Here is an 18,404-nt window from a genome sequence, read left to right as displayed (position 1 = left end):
ATCCCACAGCCTGCGTTTCTTCATGGCGCGTCCAAACAGTATCCTGCAAGAAAGCGAAAGGCGACGCAGCCTTGTCGCTGCCGGAGTCGCTTGGCGGAATCACGGCTGCCACACGAGACAGTCGGTGGTAGCATACTGCATTTCCCACCGCCACCACCACTACTACCACAAACACACACACGCACGACTCGCTGCGCCCAGCGCCCTTTGCTGTCTTAAGGTCTCTGTGTGGCAGTCTCTCTTGGCTCGTTTGTTATTTGTGTGTTGGCGTCCATCGGCACCACGTGTGTCTCTTGTGTTGTCCTCTTCGGTTAGTTTTTGTTGGCTTTTTTTCTCCGTCTTAGGGAGGGAGGCACACATTTAATAATGATAATAAAACGAAGCGAGCAACCCCAACACACGAGAGCGCGCGCGCTGCCCCTGTCGGGAAAAACACGAGCGCCCCGGCGCACCCACAACACACGTCAGTATCCCAGCAACGACCAACACCAACAACAACAGAGAGAGAAGCCGACCGCAATGGCGGTCACAAGTCTCACGGGGGCATCGCTCACCGTCGCCATTTGTTTCCTTTCCAGGCGCCTCGCCGCATCACCAGTTAGGCGCAGGCTGGCACCGCACGCAAGGGAATTCCACATGCGCGGCGACAGCGCACAGCAGAGGCTGCTGCGATTAGTGCCGCACAAGCGGCGCACTCACCAAGTCCCGATGCGGCACACACAAACACACACCACTGCCCCACTGCGACAAGCCCTTTATACGCACGCACGCGCACACCAGACGAATACCCAAAAAGAGGGAAAGCGTCGACTTCCATGAGGAGGGAACGGAGGGGGGAGAAGCATTCTCGGCAACTTACGTGCGGGTCTCGGCACGCGAGACGTCCAGCACCACATTTTTGAAGTGGAACTTGCCTTCCTTGATGGCCGCATCCGCCATCCACGCCTCCTCGAAGATCACAAACGCGAAACCGCGCGTCTGGTTATTGTCGCCGCGAGGAATGCGCACGTTCTTCGTGATCCACCCGCGACCCTCGAAAATGCGGGACAGGTTCTCCTGCGTGATGTCGTCGGACAAGTTGCGAATACGGATGCCGGTGGTTGACTGTTCGCGGTTGTCCGTAGACTTGGACGCAATCGCGCCCCAGGTGGAGCCGGCGCCGCTGCGCACTACCCTTGGATCCTTTTTCGCCTTCTCCTCCATCTCGCGCACAATACGCAGGTGCTCGTCCTTGACAGCGACGTCGATACCGCTAGCCTCGTGAATCATACGCTTCACCTCCGCACGGCTCTCGCGCTCGAACTGGTCGACTGAGCCCATCTCAAGCGCCAGCGGCGGCTCCGCCGAGACGAGAGTGGACTGGTCGCCCTTGCCCTTGCCAAAGTGCGCGAGCTTCGCGCGAATGTCCGCCATCGTGACCGGGCGATCGACGTGGTACGAGCGCACCTTCCGCATCACCTCGAAGCGGTTGCCATCGGCGTCCACCTCGAAGGTGATCTCCGTCTTGGCAGTATCCCATGACGGCTTCGGCTCCTGGTACTCGGATAAGCTGTCGTTGTCGTCGGAGCCGTACGCTGCCTGGTACTGCTCCTCGTCCTGCGCGGCATCTGCCCAGTTCGACATAGTGATGCAGATGAAGACGAGAAAATGGGAAGGAATGCTCACTCGGAGAAACAAGGGTGGGCGATGATGAGGAGGGTCACTAACGGAGGAAAAAAAATTTTAATCTCAGGAGGGGAAAAAGGGACAGAGTTCGTTCGGGGATAACGGAAAAAAAGAGAAAGTCGGCACGCGCGGATGAGCACGGAAGGTCAAGTGATCCACCTCCGGTTGTTGACTGCGCAGCTGGTGTGTGAGCGATTCCGGCGAGAAAGAGAAAGGATCGAGAACGGAGTTGAAAGAAGGAGAGAATATGCGTGGATAGATTGGACACGAGTGCAGAGCAGCGTCATAGGCGGGGGAGGGGGGGGGGCATACAAAACTCACGGCTGCTCTGCCGCTGTCGGCGTGTCGAACGGGGCACATGGCACCTGCGAGGTATCGGCGTCTCCCTACTGACCTCCTCTCCAGCTCCCTCAAGTGTCTCGTGAAAACAAGTCGAACGGCAGACATACAAAAGACACCGTCGCTCTGTGCCTCCCTCTGTGCGAATCTCCCCTCCGGATCTTCTTCATTCTTCCGTCTTCGGTGTTGCAGGCATGGCTGCGCGACAACGGCACAGCGAGCTGGAGTGCTGCGCTTCGGTGACTCACGTGTTTTGCCTCTTTCCTCAAGTTCTCCTGTGCGTCCTTGTAACGTCGCACCGTTGCGCGGAAACACCGCAGGAAAAAAAAAAAACGCAGCCGTCGCCGGTGCGCCGTCAGTGTCGCCACTGTGGTCGCTGACGTGAGAGCGGCTGTGGTGAGGGACCACGACTTGCGCGGACGCGCGCCATCGAGTGAAAGGTTTCGTTGCGCTGACGCTCCGAAAGAGCCTGCCACGTTTCCGCTGGAGCTGCAGAACCTCGGTGCGAGGTTGGGCCGACATCGTCGCGGCTGTCCAGCCACTTACCCCTCTGCGCGCGAGCCTCTGCTGGTGCAGGTGGAAACGCTGGCTGCGGTCTTGCGATGGTCGCGCCTGCGGCAGAGGCAGCAGCAAACTGTCTGATGCGGCCATCAGCACAGGTCGGAGGCTGCGCCTCGTCACCTTCGACATCGGCCAACGAAGACGACAAGGTCGCGTACTCCTCCTCGAGGCGGCGCAGCTCCGCGCGAAGACGCGCTGCCCGGTCGTCACCTTTTGCGTTTTTCTCACCCGGCACCCGTGGTGTTTGCGACGCGCGGGTGTGAGTGCTTGGCTTTGGAGGTGAAATGGGGCAATGATGACGAATCGGCTGTGCACTCATTGACACGGAAGCCTCGGACATACTACGAACGGCCCCTTCGGGACCGCCACCTCGCTCTACCCGTGCCACGGCGCGAGGCTGCCGCAGCACGTGAGCATAGTGGGTGCCATCTTCTTGGTTTCCCATCGACGCTTCCGGCCCCGAGCTGGCTGCGCGAGAGACAGCATGCCTGCCGTGAGGAGTGCGGTGACTCTCTCTCTTCTCTCTCTTCCCTCGCTTCGCGCGCTGCCGCTGCCGTTCCTGCAGCGCCTGTGCGGCGTACAGCTGCTGGTAGTAGAACATCCAGGCGTAGTACACGTCATACCAACGCAGGGTGGGGTCAAGAACGCCCGCTGTGCTGGAAGATGCATGGGGGCCGGCGTGGTTGTTCGCTGGCGAATTTGTTGCAGTGGGAGCGGGACGGGGCGGCGCCGGCGATCCAGAAAGGACAGGTGCGGGGGCTGGCCAACCCCAGGGTGAGGAGCTGTGGAAGCAAGATGCTGCCCCTAATCCGGAGGCTGCAGTGACGTGCTCAGGTGAAAGTGCACGGCTCCCATCGCAGTGGTGGCGCTGATGCCGCGGGTGCTCATGGTGGTGGCGCGGGCATCGCGATTGAGCATCCTCCTCGCGAAGCCGGGCAGAGGCGGATGACGCGACCGACGATGTCGCTCGCCCACGACTCAGAGGTAAGCGCTCCTCGTCTGTGGAGCGCTCGGCAATCATCGCACCGCTGCAGCGTGCATATTCACGGTTTGTGCCGGCGTCCATGGGAACCTCCAGCACCCTCTCAGCCTCTCGCAGAGCGGCTGTGATGGCTGCCGGGTCTACATCGGACGCCTGAGAAAGATCTGCGAGGCGCCTTACCACCGCATATCCTGGCAAAGACATCGTCGTCGATGGCGAGTGAGAGAGCGGCTCTGCGCGGGATCCGGCGAGGCGACGGACATCCTCATCTGGGAAGGGAGGTGGCGACACTTCACGAATGCACTCGCTGAGCTCAGTCCACTGCGGCGTGCGATACGGTGAGGACCGCGGCGCGCCCGTAGCAGGTAGCCGAAATGGTGCCCGGTTTGTCTGCAGAATCACACTGCGAAGGTGGCGCGGGAGGTTGCCATGCAGGTCGGGCGCGAGTGTGCCCTTTATCAAATCATGATGGCTATCGTGAAACGCAAGGATATTAGGTGCAGAGTGGTGAACCTGTGGTGCACAGGTCATTGGTGAGTGTGTATGAGTGTTGGTCATTGTCCTTCTGTGAGTGCCTGGGTAACTTCACTCAACGGCCACTGTCGTGGCAGGAGTTGCGCTGGTGGTGCGACGCGACCGCGAAGCAGCCGTATATGAAAATACTAATAACGAAAACGACGCAGTGGTTTCCAACCTGTCCCTAACTCGATGATCTACGGCAACGTCCGGCAGCGGCTGAGGAAGTGGTGATTTGCAGTCAGGTTGCAGGTTAACAAGCAGAGCGGACGAAATAAAACAATAAGGAAGGAGCGCACGCGCAGCAGCAGGTAGCGGCGCTACCAGATCTAAGTCTAGGCAGGTGAATATGGACACAGAAACTGAAAGCAAGCAAATCAAACGTGCGCCGTCGAAGGGTGTGGTGGCGTCAATCAGTGATGCGTGCGGGAGAGACAACCTTGTGCGTGCCACGCTACACAGATGTGATGGCAGGAAAGCGTAAAATGGAAAAGAAAAGCGCCTGCCTTCGCCGGTCAGCGCGTGTGTGCAACTGTATGTATATAGATATATATGCGTATATAGGGAGGTGTGTGTGTGGAGGATTTGTTCGCAAGGCTGCCTGGGAGGGTCCTCCGCTGCCCCGGGACACTTGAAGCTTGACCTGGCAGGGGAGAAGGAAAGCGGCGCAAGGAGACGATGAACTGTATGCTTGTGAGAGAGGGAGCGAAACAACGAAGCGCACAGCAGACGGTGTGGAAAGAGACCACGCGCCCGGGCACCGGCCGGGTGTACATGTCTGTTTTCCGTTTTGCCGACCGCATTGCTGGGACAGTGGAAAGGGGCGAGGTGCGGGTGTCACTGGGAAAGAGTGGATGGGGCTCACATTCCAGAAAAAACACTACGGTGTGTTTCTCGTTTTCTTGTGAGTCTGTGTGTTGACCATCTGAGGCACGAGCGCAACAAGCGAGAAAAAAGAAGCGGCGAGTCGCACAGGGCACACGGTGCCTAAAGCCGCACTGCATGAGCATGCGTCCTCGAATAGACCAAGGCGCCGCTGTCCGTAAAAGCAACAGTCAAGGGGACATCATGCGCACGCGCACACGCGCAGGAGCACGCCCACACACAGAGGCACGTAAACGAAAGCACACAAGCAGAGATGCAGCGTAAGCCCGTCCCAAAGACGGGCTGCCGCCCACGGCAATCCTCCCCACGACTGTCACATGCCTCACATCAGGACTTGACAGGCATCCAAATGCGCACCGTGGAGTCTGCGCTCATCGTGGCGATGATCGGTTTGCGGGAGCGGCGCACCGTTGCCCCGGTTACGCGGTCGCGATGACCCTCCAGCCGCTCCAGCACCACCGCACCGCCATCATCGGTAACGTCACACACCTGCGCGGTGTTGTCGGGCCCGCCTGTGACGAGCAAGTCGCACTCTGTCAAGCGCCGCGGCGGCCGAGACACGCCGTCCATTTCGCCATCGTCAAAGAAGACCGACATCTCCGTCTTATCACGCTCTCCCTTCCAGAAACCGCAACGCATAACGTTGCCGCGCGTCGGCACGCCTGCGAGGACGTTGCGCAAAACATAAAGGCCGATGCCGTCCTTGCGACCGCCGCCGGTGAAAGCGCTGAAGTTGCCGCGATAAAGCCGCACCATGTTGTCGCCCGAGACACACAGAAGCCGACACGTGTCATCGTCGCTGTGAAAGTGGGCAATAAAGGAGATGGGCGAGCGCGACGGCTCATTCTCGATCTCCGTGGCGCGGGTGAAGCGGGGTGGGCCGCCGACGCTGTTGGCGCTGCCGCTTGCCATGAGACCGCTGTTTGATCCGGGAATGTTGCTGCCGCCCGCAGCGCCGTCCTCCAGCGTCGTCATGGGTGCGGCGTCCCCTTCTACAGCGCCGTTCATGTCGTTTATGGAGCCACATCGCTGATGCTGATGCTGCTGAGGCGGCAGCGGCGGCGGCGGTGGTGAAGACGAACCTGGCAAAATGCCACCGATGCTGCTGTTGGCGGTGGACAGAACCTGATCAGGCCGCCGCATATCCCAAATTGACACAACGCCGTTGCTCTGCCCCATCAGCAGCTGCTGAGCGGCCTCGTCATAGCTCAGTGAGTTGATGCGGTAGTCGTGTTCCTGCACCATACCCTTTCCGCCGACACGGACGTCAACGATGGCCGTCTTGTGTCGCGAGTCGGCGCAAGCGAACAGCGACGGTCCTAGCGGAATGGCAGAGAGCACAAAACCGTGGGTAGTGTACTGGTACAGCACGTCCTTGTTCGTCGTTCCGCCGTTCACATCCCACAGCTTCACCGTATTGTCGTACGACGCGGAGAGCAGGCAGTTGTAATTCATCCACGCGACGTCGCTCACCGCCTCCTCGTGCGCCGTGGCATCCCACAGCTTCGCCCCGCTTAAGTAGTTCTGCACGATTAGGCGGCAGTCCATGCCGCCAGTGGCGATGAGGAGATCCTCGCTGTCGGAAAAGGCGCAGCACTGCACCGCCCTTGTGTGCTCCCGCAGCTGCTGGCGCATCTGGAATTTCTTGCTGTGATGCTGCGCAGGGGATTTGCCACTCTCTGGTGAGGCTCCGATTGCGTTGTATTGGGCCTGGGCCGTCTCAGCATGTGCCCGTTGCAACGCCTCCGTGCGCAGTGCGCGGATGTCGATGGGTGTCTCGAGCGACACACCCATAGTACCCAGCTTGCTCACGGCGATGTCGAGCAGAGTGCTCACTTGGTACAGCTGTTGGCGCAGGATAGTGTTTTCCATGCGCACCTCGGTAAGCTGCTTTTGCAAGAGGATGCGCTGGTGCTGAGAGGCGCTCGCAGCCCCCTGCGACGCGGCCGAGGAAGCGGAATGGTCAGCCATCTTCTTCAACGGCAACGGCGGCACAATCGCCCGTGTACGATGAGACGAATGGGAGGGAGGAAAGTAGCGATTGGAGAGAGGACGGGACCGTTGAAAGTGTGGGTCACGCAGAGCAACGCCGGAAGTGAGTCACGGTGACGTTGAAGTGTCCACGACACACACGCGCTCGCATACGCCGCTCTTCGCCGGGCTTTCGCTCATGCAGAGTAGCCAACAGCCAGGCCAGCCACAGACAGCGAGCAGGTAAAACAAGCTACCAACAGAAAAAAAAAACAGGAGCGCTCGGTATGCTGCTCAGAAAATGCGTGCAGCGTGTCCATCAAGGGGGGGAAGGTACCTGCACAGGTGTGTGGCGGGCAAGCAGAGCACTGTGCTTGCGTTTGTGTTTCCTGCACGCACGGCGCGCCGCGGGCGCAAAGGATCGGTGCCGCCGCCACGCGCAAGACGACTAAGCACGCGTGGAGGAGGGGAGAACAAGGGTCGGTGTGCAATGCGACGCGTCAATAGCGGCTCAAGCGATAGTAAAGAACGGTTATGGCGCCGGAGAGAGACGGGGGGGCAACAGAGGAAGAGATACCAGTTGTAGCGCCGTTGCGCAAATCCAGTAGAGGATGGTGCACTGAGAGAGTTTGCCTGCAGAGGGGCAACGGTTATGATCACGCGATCGCAAGCTCTGCAGCACAAGCAGCCTGTTGAGTGTCCCCCAGTTCAGGGTTGCTTGCCCGGGATAGTTCTCCGTCGTACAGGTGCAGACGCAGGCAAAGGGGTCGCGAGCAGGGACGCGCATGACTATGCAAACAAACTACCGGCGCCTCACCTCACCGCACTGCTTGTCTCATGTTCTTGGCTGCCGTGAGTCCATCGAGGTGGCACCGTGGTGTTGGTGGCGAATGATCAACTGAAGCACAGCGTGCCGTTGAAAGAGAGTAACACACACACGCACACACAAAAATGTTCGCGCCTACGCCGACCACGAGTCGATCTGATAGCGACCCACGCGGCCAAGGGCCCTGATGTGCGCGGCCGCCCCGGCTTCGTCCTGCACCTCTGCCACGGTCGCCTCGACAATCTGCTCTAGGGTGTGCTGCACGTCCTTCGGCATCTGCTTCGCGTTTCCACACACGTACACCACACCCGGCGGGACACCGGCGCCCTCGGGCTGCAAAAAGGACGACGTCAGCCTTGCGTGCTGGCCGAGCTTGTGCTGCACGTAAACCTTCTTGTCGGTGTCTCGCGAGAAGGCCGGGATAACTCGGAGGGTGGGCAATGCACCCATCTCCTTCAGCGTCGCCCACTCCTCGCGGTAAAGGTAATCCTCCGCCTCACGTCGGCATCCAAATACAAGCACCACCGGCACATCATCCCAGCCCTGCGTCGAAAGGCCGGCGACCTGCCGCAGAACACTGCGAATTGGTGCAACACCCGTCCCCGTCGCGATGCACAGCAGCGGCGTCGGTGTAGCAGGAAGTGCAAGGGAGCCCTGCCAGACAAAACACGTCAGCCGTGTCCCGGGGGACGCCCCCACCAGGTAGGAGCTGCAGAGCCCGGTGCGGTGGCGCTTGAGTGGCGTGTGCCAGTCCAGCAGTCCTACGCAGAGGTCAAAACGACCTGCGCCGTCCATTGCTGGCGCGGAGGCGATGGAGAAGTAGCGCGGCAGCATCGGCATCGCAAACGACAAGACCAACTCCAGAGATGGATGAAGATCCTTGAAATCGTGCAGGACCTCGCATAGGTTGCGCTTCTCACGGTGCGCATACTGAAGGTAATCGTTCACGTTGGACGGATCCGCCAGCTCGTAGAGGCGTTCCCGCACGTCGACCGCGCCCTCGTCCTCCCCAGTCACCTCATGCGCGAGCATCCACAAGAACTCTTGCGACACCACAGCGTCAAGGTCAAAGTAGTGACGAAGCAACGAACGTAGCGAGAGAGGCCGCCCAAAGAAGGGGCGGGCGGGCTGACGGACGAGTCCATGCGAGGCGTCTGGGGTCACCACCACCATCTCTGCCCCGTCTCGCTGCAGTCCGCGCAGCAGCCCCTCTACTAGCTCTTCGCGATTCGGGCAGTAGATGCCGAGCGCATCGCCGACATCGTACGCCGCGGCGTCCGTGGTGTCAGGGCCAGCGCGAAGCTCCAGGTGATGGACCACCTGCTCGCACGCAGCAGACGTGAGGCGCCTGTTCGCCACCACCTCGCAGGAGAACACAGAGTCGGCAAAATACGGCAGTGGCGCGATGGCGGCGTTAGCGGAAGAAGACAGCGCGCCAGCTGTCGCCTCGTCGCACGCAGAGGCGGGTGCAATGCTGAAAAGAGGAAAGAAAGGAAGGTCCTCCTGCGGGTAGGCCGGCGTATGTGCGGCGGCACCGCACTTGCCCGGTTTCTCAAGTGCTTTCCACAGCTCCGCGAGCCAGGGCTGCAATGCCTCCTCCACGCCCGTCGCGTCGCTCTCATCCCCCAGCCCGCGCATCACAATCGGTGTGCCGCCCAGCTGCCGGAGACGGTTGTGCACCATCTTGGCCATGTGGTTGAACTTCAGGTACAGAGAGTCGCCCAAGCCGAAGACAGCGTACTGCAGGCCCTCCATGCTGCCAGCGGCGGTGGGTTGTAGCAGCGACGCCCACGACCGGCGAAACGTGTTTGGGGCATCTCCTTGATTTGCGTTGGAGCAGATAAGAACGACAGGCCCTCCGGTGTGCGGCCACTCGGCGATAGGCAGGTCATCGGCGGGCAGGCACGAGACGCACTCGAACCCCCGGCAAAGTGCCAGTCGAGCGATGCGCAGCGCTAGCCGCTCCGCGTTGCCAGTCTGCGTCCCGTACAGAATCGTAAGGTCTGTCATTCGACACACAGGCAACGAGTGAACGCTAGAACAAAGAAGATGCCAGGCGTCGTGGTCGTTGCTGACTCAACCAGACGGATATGAGCGTCACGCAGATCGCTCACTGGTCGCCACAGTACGCATGCGCAACAGCAATCAAGAATCGAGGGAGACAAAAGACGCGACCCACGCACCATTCACGAGGGGACACGAGTACGCGACCGATGGGGCAGAGGAGAAGAGAGGAGGTGGCATGGCGCTGTCAATGAGGAAGAGAGAGGCACCGTGCGCAGATGCACTTTTCAGCATACGGCACGTGCGCCATCAACGACAGACCCATCCACGGCAGCGTGTGCGCCCATGCATCACGTGCGCGGATGCATGTGCTCACTTAAACGAGGCCCCTCTATGAGCACAGCGAAAAGGATGAGAGGAAGGACGCTTCTCGTTGCGCAGAGCACGTAGCCCGAGAGGGTCGTTGACGCGTCACGCACGCGATTCTTTTTTTCTCTCCGAATGCGAAGTGCCCATTTCACCACAGGCCAGCGAACAAGTCGACGCACGCGGCCACAGTTCCCCTACCTCTGCCGCGCTAGAGCTACGTCCAGGCACTGGGCCCAACACCGCTCGGCGCCGTTCAGCCCACCGCAATTGCACGGCGTGCAGCGCGGGCCAGACCCAGGACTACGCTCGGCATCACCACATCGCAGCTCACGCGCAAACAAAAAAAAAACACAGTCGGTGGATGCGTATATTCGCTGAACCGTCGGCACCGCTCGTAGCGACTTTGTACAGGCATCATCATGCCCGCAAGTCTCTTCGGCACAGCGCCAGCCCCACGCCTGTCCTGCCGACACCAAGGGTTCCCCCCCTCCCGCCGGCCGTACCCGAGGGCGGGCCTGCAGGGTGCTTGGCTCCTCCCCATACAGAGTGGGCGCTGGGCACTGAGATATATCACGCACGGAGGCGGCCGGTACTATCCGCGGTGGGAAAAAAAAGGCTAAGCATGAAAGGCGTGTAGTGGTGGGAGGGAAGGGGCGTGAACTCACGCCGGCAAACGCTGAGATGCAGAGGGCAGGGGTCACGAAGCACACGTAGATCACACAGACCGCAGCCCACAACTGAGCCCGGGGGTGTGGACTTTGCACAGAGGATAAGCGGGGAGGTTCATGGGCGATTCCATAGCTGTGTGTGTGCGGTGCACCAACTCCACTCACCGACGGCTGCACAGCGCAAGCAGTGGGCTGGAGAAGCCCGTGAGAGGCACGCGTACGACGAGCACTGCCACAGAAACAGAGGGCGAGCAGCGAAAGAAAGAAAGACACAAGCACAAACAACGGACAACAGAAAGACAGAGGAGAGACCGTCTCTGGAATTGCGGCGATAAGAAGTATGGACACACAGCCAAATCCTCCAGCGAGAGGGGGAGAGCGCGGCCCGTCCGAGACCAAGAATATGAGGCGCGCGGACAGAGCAAACCAACAGCGGTGCGGCCACCGAGACGGAGGCTACAGACGCGCCGCCACGACAGCCGTCGCGCACGCCTGTCGAGCGAAACATGGGGATCGACTACAACCAAAAGCGTCGCAGCAACGACTAAGTGACGACAGAGCTACGAGCTCGACTCCAGTACACGGGACAGTGCGTGGAGCATCGTCGTGTTACTGACCAGCTTCGACTGCAGCTCTCGGTTGCCGCTATGGTAGTGCGCTACAAAGACGGCCAGCTTTCGGTTGGACTCCGTCAGAGTCGAAAAGATGGCACGCATCACAAGCGTGGACAGCTCATCGCATTGCCGCTGCCGGACTGCAGCAGCGGCCGCCGTGCAGCCGGTAGTCGTGCCGTCACCGCTACCATTGCTGACAGTGCGGCCCAGTGACTGTTGCACCGCCTTTCTCACCACCTCGGCGACAGCCTTGGCTTGAGACTGCCATCGCGAGTGAAGCTGCGTGGCTACCCGCAATGCGGCACACTCGCTCAGCTCGGCAGGCAGAGCGGAGAGTGGTGGAGGCGGGGCTGCCGACGTCGAATTTTGGCCACACGTAGTGAATGGTGGCTGACTAGCGGAGCCGAAGAAACCCTCGCCGAGCGCCTTTGCCGCTTCGTCGACAAACGCGAGAAGGTAATTCCACGGTGACTCGCCGTTCTTCTGATCGGCGTTCACCCACCCCTGAATGGCATTCTGAAGCTGGCTCTCCAGGTACTGCGTGTGGTGCGAAGTGCCGCTGGCAACGGCGCCACGGCCAGCAGCCGAAACCTCTGCGTGTGACACCTTCGGCAGCTCCGACATGTCACTGGCGAAATGCCAGCGTCCACCACTCGCGCTGCAGTTCCTCGCGTCAGAAGAAGTTAAGCGAGACGCAGTTGGCGAGCTTGGTTCACCGTCGCCGCTGACCGACATCAGCTCCCGCCACGTCGCCATTACCGTGTACACGTTGGTGCAAGCAAACACCTGCTGAGCCAGCGGGCTTGTGTGGCGGCGCTTTAGCTGATCGACAAATGCCATCATATGCGCGAGGCAGTTCTTCACGAAGGTGGCTACGGATGGGTCAAAGGCAACACCAGTGCCACCAGTGAACGCGGAGGCGCGCACGGCCGCGGTGTTCAGGTACTCAAGCTGACCAAGCACTCCGCAGACGCGGTAGACGGCCGGGTGAGGGCCCAACGTGGCGCAGTACGGCTTGTTGCCAAGGATGCCTGCCCAGCTGCTGTTCTCGGCAGCGGCGCGATAGAACGGAGAAAGCTTCAGCGTCGGCAGGAAAGCCAAAGCGAGCCCGTCATTCTCGAAGGCCGTCCGCAGCGAGTTGCGCAACGCCGACTTCGAAATCTCCAGCACGCCACTCAGTAACAGGAGCGGGATGGGATCGAGTGAGGTGCAGAGGTGCTGCTTCACCGTCTCCAACACCCGCAACGCCGCCAGCACCTCGGTGCGCTCCATCACGATCGACAGGTCTTCAATAATCGAGGTTTCCACGCTGTGCACGGCGCTCCCCAGCACCGCGCGTGCCATCGGCTCCGCGCTCGTGAAGTCCTCACCACCCTCGACGTCGCCAGCCACGCAGAAAAAGTTGCCGATGAAGCGGCACTCAGACTCGCATGTGTTCACCAGCGTCTGGAAACAGCGAACAAACTGCCACGTCCAGCTGTTGCACTCGTCCAGCTGTTCTGCTACGGCGTCGTCAACGTACAGCTTGCCGTGACGCACCCGAAGCGCGTTCAGCGCCTTTACAGAGTCCTCAAAGGTAGCTGCACGCAGGAGACGAAGCGACTCAGTCCTCGAGACAGCCGCACCATTGGACATGAAGCTGGTGAAGCCGCGCATGTGCTGCGACACGCTCCGCTGGCGACGCGCCAACGTACGCCCTGGGAAGTTCACAAGGGCCGGGTTCACCTGGTTGCCAGACGGGGCGCCGATGTCACGATTGCTCGTTATGTCTCGCGCTTCCTCCGCCGACACCAGCGGCTCGAGCGGGTCAGCGTGTACCGCCGACACCTCCGAGAGCTGGGCAAACAAGAGGCGAAACTGCCTTACGTACGACTGGGACATGTACCGGATGTACAGCTTCATGACATCTATCGCCACCGGTGGGTTATAGAGCTGAAGAAAGCGAAACGCGAATTGCGCGCTCTCCTCCAGTGACTGCTGCTCGTCGGCTGTGCGCGACGGGTCCTCAGCGAGCGCGAGAATCTTCTTGGTGAGAAAGCGCTGCAGCTTATCGCCCGCCTTGTACGCGGCGGCCGTCAGTTTTGGCCGGATTTCGTTGCCGACGGCAGAAAACTGGAGGGCCTTGTTGCCGGAGAGAAACTCTAGCCGGCGATTCAGCTCGCGCAAGTTGGCCAGATAGCTTGCGTCGACGCTCTTGTTCGAGATGACATCGCAGAAAGAATCGCACTTCTGAAGGGTGGTGTAGACCTCGTTGATCTTGTTGCTTACCTGGCGCCGGTTGCTCACCTTCCGCGCCAAGGCGTCTGCCTGCTGCTGCATGTGGACGATGTCATTTGCGCTGCCCTCGAGCTTGCGCTGAAACGCCACAATCTCCTCCTCGAAGTCAACGATGTGTCGCTCGCACGCGCCGAACTCGTGATAGAGCTGCGCTATCTTCTCCGCCTGGCTGACATGGGCCTGGATGAACGTGTCTCGGAAGCCGCGCAGCCGCTCCTCCTGCAGGCTCAACGCACTCTCCAGATCCTGGCCACCTCGCAGGTACTGCGCCAGGGTGGCGGCCTGCGAGTCATCCTCGTCGCCGCTGACAGTGGCGAGGAGCTCGTCGATTTCCTCGAGTCGATACAGAACCAGCTCGGCGGTTTCAGCCTCGCTGCCACCGCCGCTCATCAGCGATGTACTCGTACGCGGCAGAAACAAAAAAGGAAAATCAGGCAAGGTGCGCAGCGGCAGGCTTCCTCCTCTAGAAGAAGAGCCACAAGCGCTTACCATCAAGGCACAGAATGCTTGCGTATGCACAGTTTCCGTTAGTGAAGTCGAGAGCGCGAGATCGAGAAGGGATGAAGAACAAAAAAATAAGGTTGACCGTAGAGAAGCACAGGGCAGAAGGACGTTGCACCTTGCCACGATCCCCATCCTCTTGGGACCACGCGAAAAAAAAAAGACCAGCGTGCTGTTGAGCACATGTGAGCTCACAGGTGCGGCGCCGCACGGTGAGCAGTAGCACAGATCTATGAGTTGCTTTCATTTGCTGCCTCGAAAGCTGCAGGGATGTGCGTCCGGCTGAGCGGTCTGCGTACGGCCCACGACACTCTGCGTTCTTTCAACTTTCTTTTCCTCACTGATGCAGTTGGCCTGATGCTGCTGCTGATCTGCGTGGCAATTTTTCTCTCAGATAGGAGGATGCAACCCCTGATCAAGGGGGGTGGGGAGCACGTCACCGTGCGTGGTATCCCAGAGTGCAGTGCAGCCCCCCCTCCCCTCCCCCCACACCACCAGCTCTCTCCGCGTGGGGAGAAGCCGAGCGGCACCCCTCCCCTCTCCTCTATCGGCCTGCCCATGCCGAACCGCTTGTGGCGCTGACAGGGTCAGGGCGATGTATCGCTACCCCTGCCAGCGGCCAGGTGCTGGATCGGCGTGGCATCGCTGCGGCCTGCGACAGTGCACCGGTCTGACCCGTCCATATGATGGGGGAAGTGCCAGCGCAATGCAAAGATGTCTCACCCGGGCCTCACTGCCGACTGGTGTGGGGAGCCGGAGCCCCCCTCCCGAGGGGGCCGCACCAGGGGTGGCGGCCTGCATGGTGGGAGGAGCTGCTGTGAGGCGGCCTGTGAGGCGGGGTGGGTTGGTGGCGTTTGAGGGCAGGGGCCGTGCTCTCAGATGGCTGAGTCGGCACCTCGCTGCAAGGTGCGTGTGCCTAGGGCCGCCATCGCCCCACGCGATGGAGGGCGTGTGACAGGGCCGGGGGTGGAGTGGAGCCCGAACTCATGTTGTATGGCAGAGAAACGCGCACGCTGAGCGACAGAGAAAAGGTGAGGGAGCGAAGCGCCTTTGATCAACACTGGGCACGCACACATGCGCAGACGCACCGCTGCGTGCTTTTCATAGCACCCCACTCCTATCCATGATGCTACTCTCGCGCGCACATGCGTAGAAAGACGTGCGATAGAGTCGAACAGATCGAGAAGCAGGCCGCAGAGCAAAAGCAGGACAAAAAAGGGAGTAAACAAACGAGCTGCGAGACGCATGCCGTCGCAAGCCAGCCCTGGTGTATCGTCGCGCTTATCATCTCCTTCTGCTTTCCTCTTATACACCTCAGTTTGTGGGCTTCCGTGCACCCTCGCCGCCCACTCTCCACCACTCGAAATGAGGCGCAGTCCCCCCTCACCACCACCACCCCTCTTCCCTCTTCGTTCGCTGCTGTGCACCCCCTCCCCCTTCTTGTAGAGTGGAGTGTCGCATTCAATATCAATCAAGGACGGGCAGGCGTCCTTCGTGGTAAAACGCGTGAGGAGAGTCGGTAGAGCCTGCTGCGGTGGAGGGCAGAGTGAAAGCGACAAAGAAAAACACACGAGGGCTGCGGTGCTGCCACTGAAGAGGAGGGCGGCAAAGACGACGGCGATGCAATGAGACACATGCATCCGCACGTGCGCACACGCACAGAGAGAGACACACAGACGGGCACACACGTGGTGGGCGCCCAACCGAAAGCCTACGCGCATATGCAGGGCAGAAGACAACAACGCAGTAACGGTGCAAAGGGGAACATTAACGCAAAAAAAAAGAAGCCGATAAAAAAAAACGCATCTCTGCGGTGATGTCAAATCGATCGAACCAAGCAACCAACAAGCGAGCGAAGAACAAGGGAGCATCGTCGCGCGCGTATAAGTATCGAGATGGAGAAGGCCCGGCACACGCCAGCGTGCAAACTCGGATCGCCTTCCCTGCTCTATGTGTCTTCTCCTTTTGTTTTCTCCTCCTCTTTCAGATAGATTCCATGGACGCCTTGCGCTCCGCATTCGCCGCCGACGAGGCGGTCCTCGAGGTGTCGCTTGCAGGGTTATTGCATATGCGCAGCATCTCAACGTAGGCCTCCCGCGTAATCTGCATGAGTGTCGAGTCCTGAACAACACGGCAGCTAAATGTGGGCACAAACAAGTCAGAGGAAAGGGCATCGGTCGCCAGAAGTGACCAGCTGCCCATCTCCAGCGCGATCGAGTCCTTTCCCGCAAACACTTCAACACGTCCCGACACGACGAGGGTGAACACGGACGACGGCACACCCTCTCGATAAAGCCACACGTTCTGCTTGTCGTCGTCAGCCATGCCGCGTGAGTCCTTCGGTGCCCGGACGCGGTATACGGTGGTGCACTCCATCATGCCTTGCATCAGTGCCGATACATCCTCCATGCTGAGCTCGGGCAGTGACTCGCACAGAAAGAGAGCAGCGGCACGCAGCTCGTTGTAGTTCAGGTGGACGCGCCGCGAGCACTTGGAGGTGAGGCCGATCTGCCGCTTCGCCAGATTAGAGGCGTTGCCAAGCGCTGTATGCTGAATCTGATGCGGGTCAATGTCATACTCGTCAAAGATCTCGCTGTGGATAAGCTCCTCGATGATGTCCTCCATGGTCACAAGTCCCTTCACCTCGTAGTACGGGTCCCCGTAGGGGCGCTGCTGCACCTCCTGCACGAGGGCAATGTGTGACTTGCCGGTTTGAAAGTACTTGAGCATCGAGATCAGTTTTGTTTCAGAGGGCACAACGTGGCAGCGGCGGTTGTAGAACTTCACCAGCAGAAGCACCTTCGTGTTCTCTTGCGGGTTGGCCATAAGCAAGTCCTTTGCGAACAGCACGCCAATGACGTTGTTCTTTGTGGTCTGGTACACCGGAATTCGGCTGTGGCCGCGGTCGGAGATCAGCTGAATCGTCTCCTCGTTCAGCCGCTCATTCGCCTCCAGCATCAGCATATCACTCACCGGCGTCATCACCTCCATCACCGTCTTCTCGTGCAGCTCCATGGCTCCAACCATAAGATCGACCTCGCCGGCGCCAATGCCGGACTCGGCGCTGCGGGCGGCATGCATGAACATTAGCTTCTTGAGCTCGTTTCGCTCGTAAATCTGGCCAGGGTCCTTGCCAATGAACTTGTCAAGAATCATGCTCAGAGGCTTGCACACAGGCCAGAAGATGAACACGAAGAACTTCACGAGCGGCGCCGACTTGGAGCCGACCTGCAGCGCGTGCGCGGACATGAGGGCTTGCGGAATCACCTCGCCGCCGAGCGTTGTCAGCGCGGTGGAGACCACCGTCGCCACCCAGCCGTGGATGTGCGAGTCGGTGATCTGCGCAATGAGGGTGTTCACCATTACGTTGCCCAAAATAAGCGTGCACAGGAGCTGGTTACCGAGGTGACGGATGGGCAAAATCTTCTGTGCGTACGTCTTGTCCGGCTCGGAGCCGCTATCCGCGATAATCTCGAGCGACAGTGTGTCGAGGCCGAGCAACGCCAGCGTCAGGCCAGCGAAGAGGGCGGCAAACAGCAAGAGGATGGAGTCTACAACAATCAGCGACACCCAGCCAGACGCGTCAAGGTTCTCGTCTGACTCCTCCACTATCATCCTGTCGTCCGCATCGTTCGCGAAAGTGCGCCTAGCACCCCTGACCGCTTCAGCCGCCGTCGCCTGGAACGCAGCAAGTGCTAGGACGAGGACAAGAAGGAGCTGCAGCAGCGACAGCGTCGCAGCGGCGCGCCGGCCAGACATGAATGGGAGTGTTAGCCGCATTCTGCCTTGACCAGCCGAGAACAACAACATCGAGGCGTGCACGTATGCGAGGGGGGAGCGGAGAATGACGGCAAGACGAGGAGGTCAGAAGGAAAGAGGGAGAGGCGGCTGTGAAGTTCGTCACCAAAAACAAAAATGAAATACAAGAAACCAAGCGAAACTGTGATGCCTGCAGTACTTGTGCAGGTTGATGGTGGAAAGCGTTGGTGATGGGCGAGTGAGAACTCGCCCCCAACACGGGAGAGGATCATGGGCGAGAAAGGAGGGAGCATGCAGAAGAGAGAACGCATACGTCACACAAGAGAGGACCGGTAAACCGGTAACGCCGGCGTCGACTGCGAGTAGGCGTATGTTCCGTTGTCCGATCCTGGCGGTTGGCAGCACGCATCACCAGCAGTGGTGGTGCGGGGTGCAGCAGCGCCTCAATCTTCACACACACACACACA

General features: G+C 60.1%; 6 protein-coding genes across 6 annotated transcripts; all 6 read right to left on the bottom strand.

The window, feature by feature from the left end:
* Nucleotides 1–855: 855 nt before the first annotated feature.
* LINJ_34_2530 (conserved hypothetical protein) lies at nt 856–1,623 on the bottom strand (the record flags this gene model as incomplete). Its single annotated transcript, XM_001468578.1, has 1 exon — nt 856–1,623. The coding sequence occupies one exon, from the start codon at nt 1,621–1,623 to the stop codon at nt 856–858; it is 768 nt and encodes a 255-aa protein (XP_001468615.1).
* Nucleotides 1,624–2,359: 736 nt separating this feature from the next.
* LINJ_34_2520 (conserved hypothetical protein) lies at nt 2,360–4,078 on the bottom strand (the record flags this gene model as incomplete). The annotated part of the gene is made up of 1 exon (XM_001468577.1): nt 2,360–4,078. The coding sequence occupies one exon, from the start codon at nt 4,076–4,078 to the stop codon at nt 2,360–2,362; it is 1,719 nt and encodes a 572-aa protein (XP_001468614.1).
* A 1,197-nt stretch (nt 4,079–5,275) lies between these two features.
* Nucleotides 5,276–6,919, bottom strand: LINJ_34_2510 (conserved hypothetical protein; the record flags this gene model as incomplete). Its single annotated transcript, XM_001468576.1, has 1 exon — nt 5,276–6,919. One exon carries the CDS (start codon nt 6,917–6,919, stop codon nt 5,276–5,278), a length of 1,644 nt encoding a protein of 547 aa, XP_001468613.1.
* A 961-nt stretch (nt 6,920–7,880) lies between these two features.
* On the bottom strand, nt 7,881–9,755 carry LINJ_34_2500 (NADPH-cytochrome p450 reductase-like protein; the record flags this gene model as incomplete). Its single annotated transcript, XM_001468575.1, has 1 exon — nt 7,881–9,755. One exon carries the CDS (start codon nt 9,753–9,755, stop codon nt 7,881–7,883), a length of 1,875 nt encoding a protein of 624 aa, XP_001468612.1.
* Nucleotides 9,756–11,346: 1,591 nt separating this feature from the next.
* Nucleotides 11,347–14,067, bottom strand: LINJ_34_2490 (conserved hypothetical protein; the record flags this gene model as incomplete). Its single annotated transcript, XM_001468574.1, has 1 exon — nt 11,347–14,067. One exon carries the CDS (start codon nt 14,065–14,067, stop codon nt 11,347–11,349), a length of 2,721 nt encoding a protein of 906 aa, XP_001468611.1.
* Nucleotides 14,068–16,161: 2,094 nt separating this feature from the next.
* Nucleotides 16,162–17,988, bottom strand: LINJ_34_2480 (conserved hypothetical protein; the record flags this gene model as incomplete). Its single annotated transcript, XM_001468573.1, has 1 exon — nt 16,162–17,988. One exon carries the CDS (start codon nt 17,986–17,988, stop codon nt 16,162–16,164), a length of 1,827 nt encoding a protein of 608 aa, XP_001468610.1.
* Nucleotides 17,989–18,404: the final 416 nt, after the last annotated feature.

Source organism: Leishmania infantum, chromosome 34 (assembly GCF_000002875.2).
Source record: "Leishmania infantum JPCM5 genome chromosome 34".
Classification (NCBI taxonomy): Eukaryota; Euglenozoa; class Kinetoplastea; order Trypanosomatida; family Trypanosomatidae; genus Leishmania; species Leishmania infantum.
The sequence above is the reverse complement of the archived record's forward strand: the minus strand, read 5'-3'. Positions and strand labels throughout refer to the sequence as shown.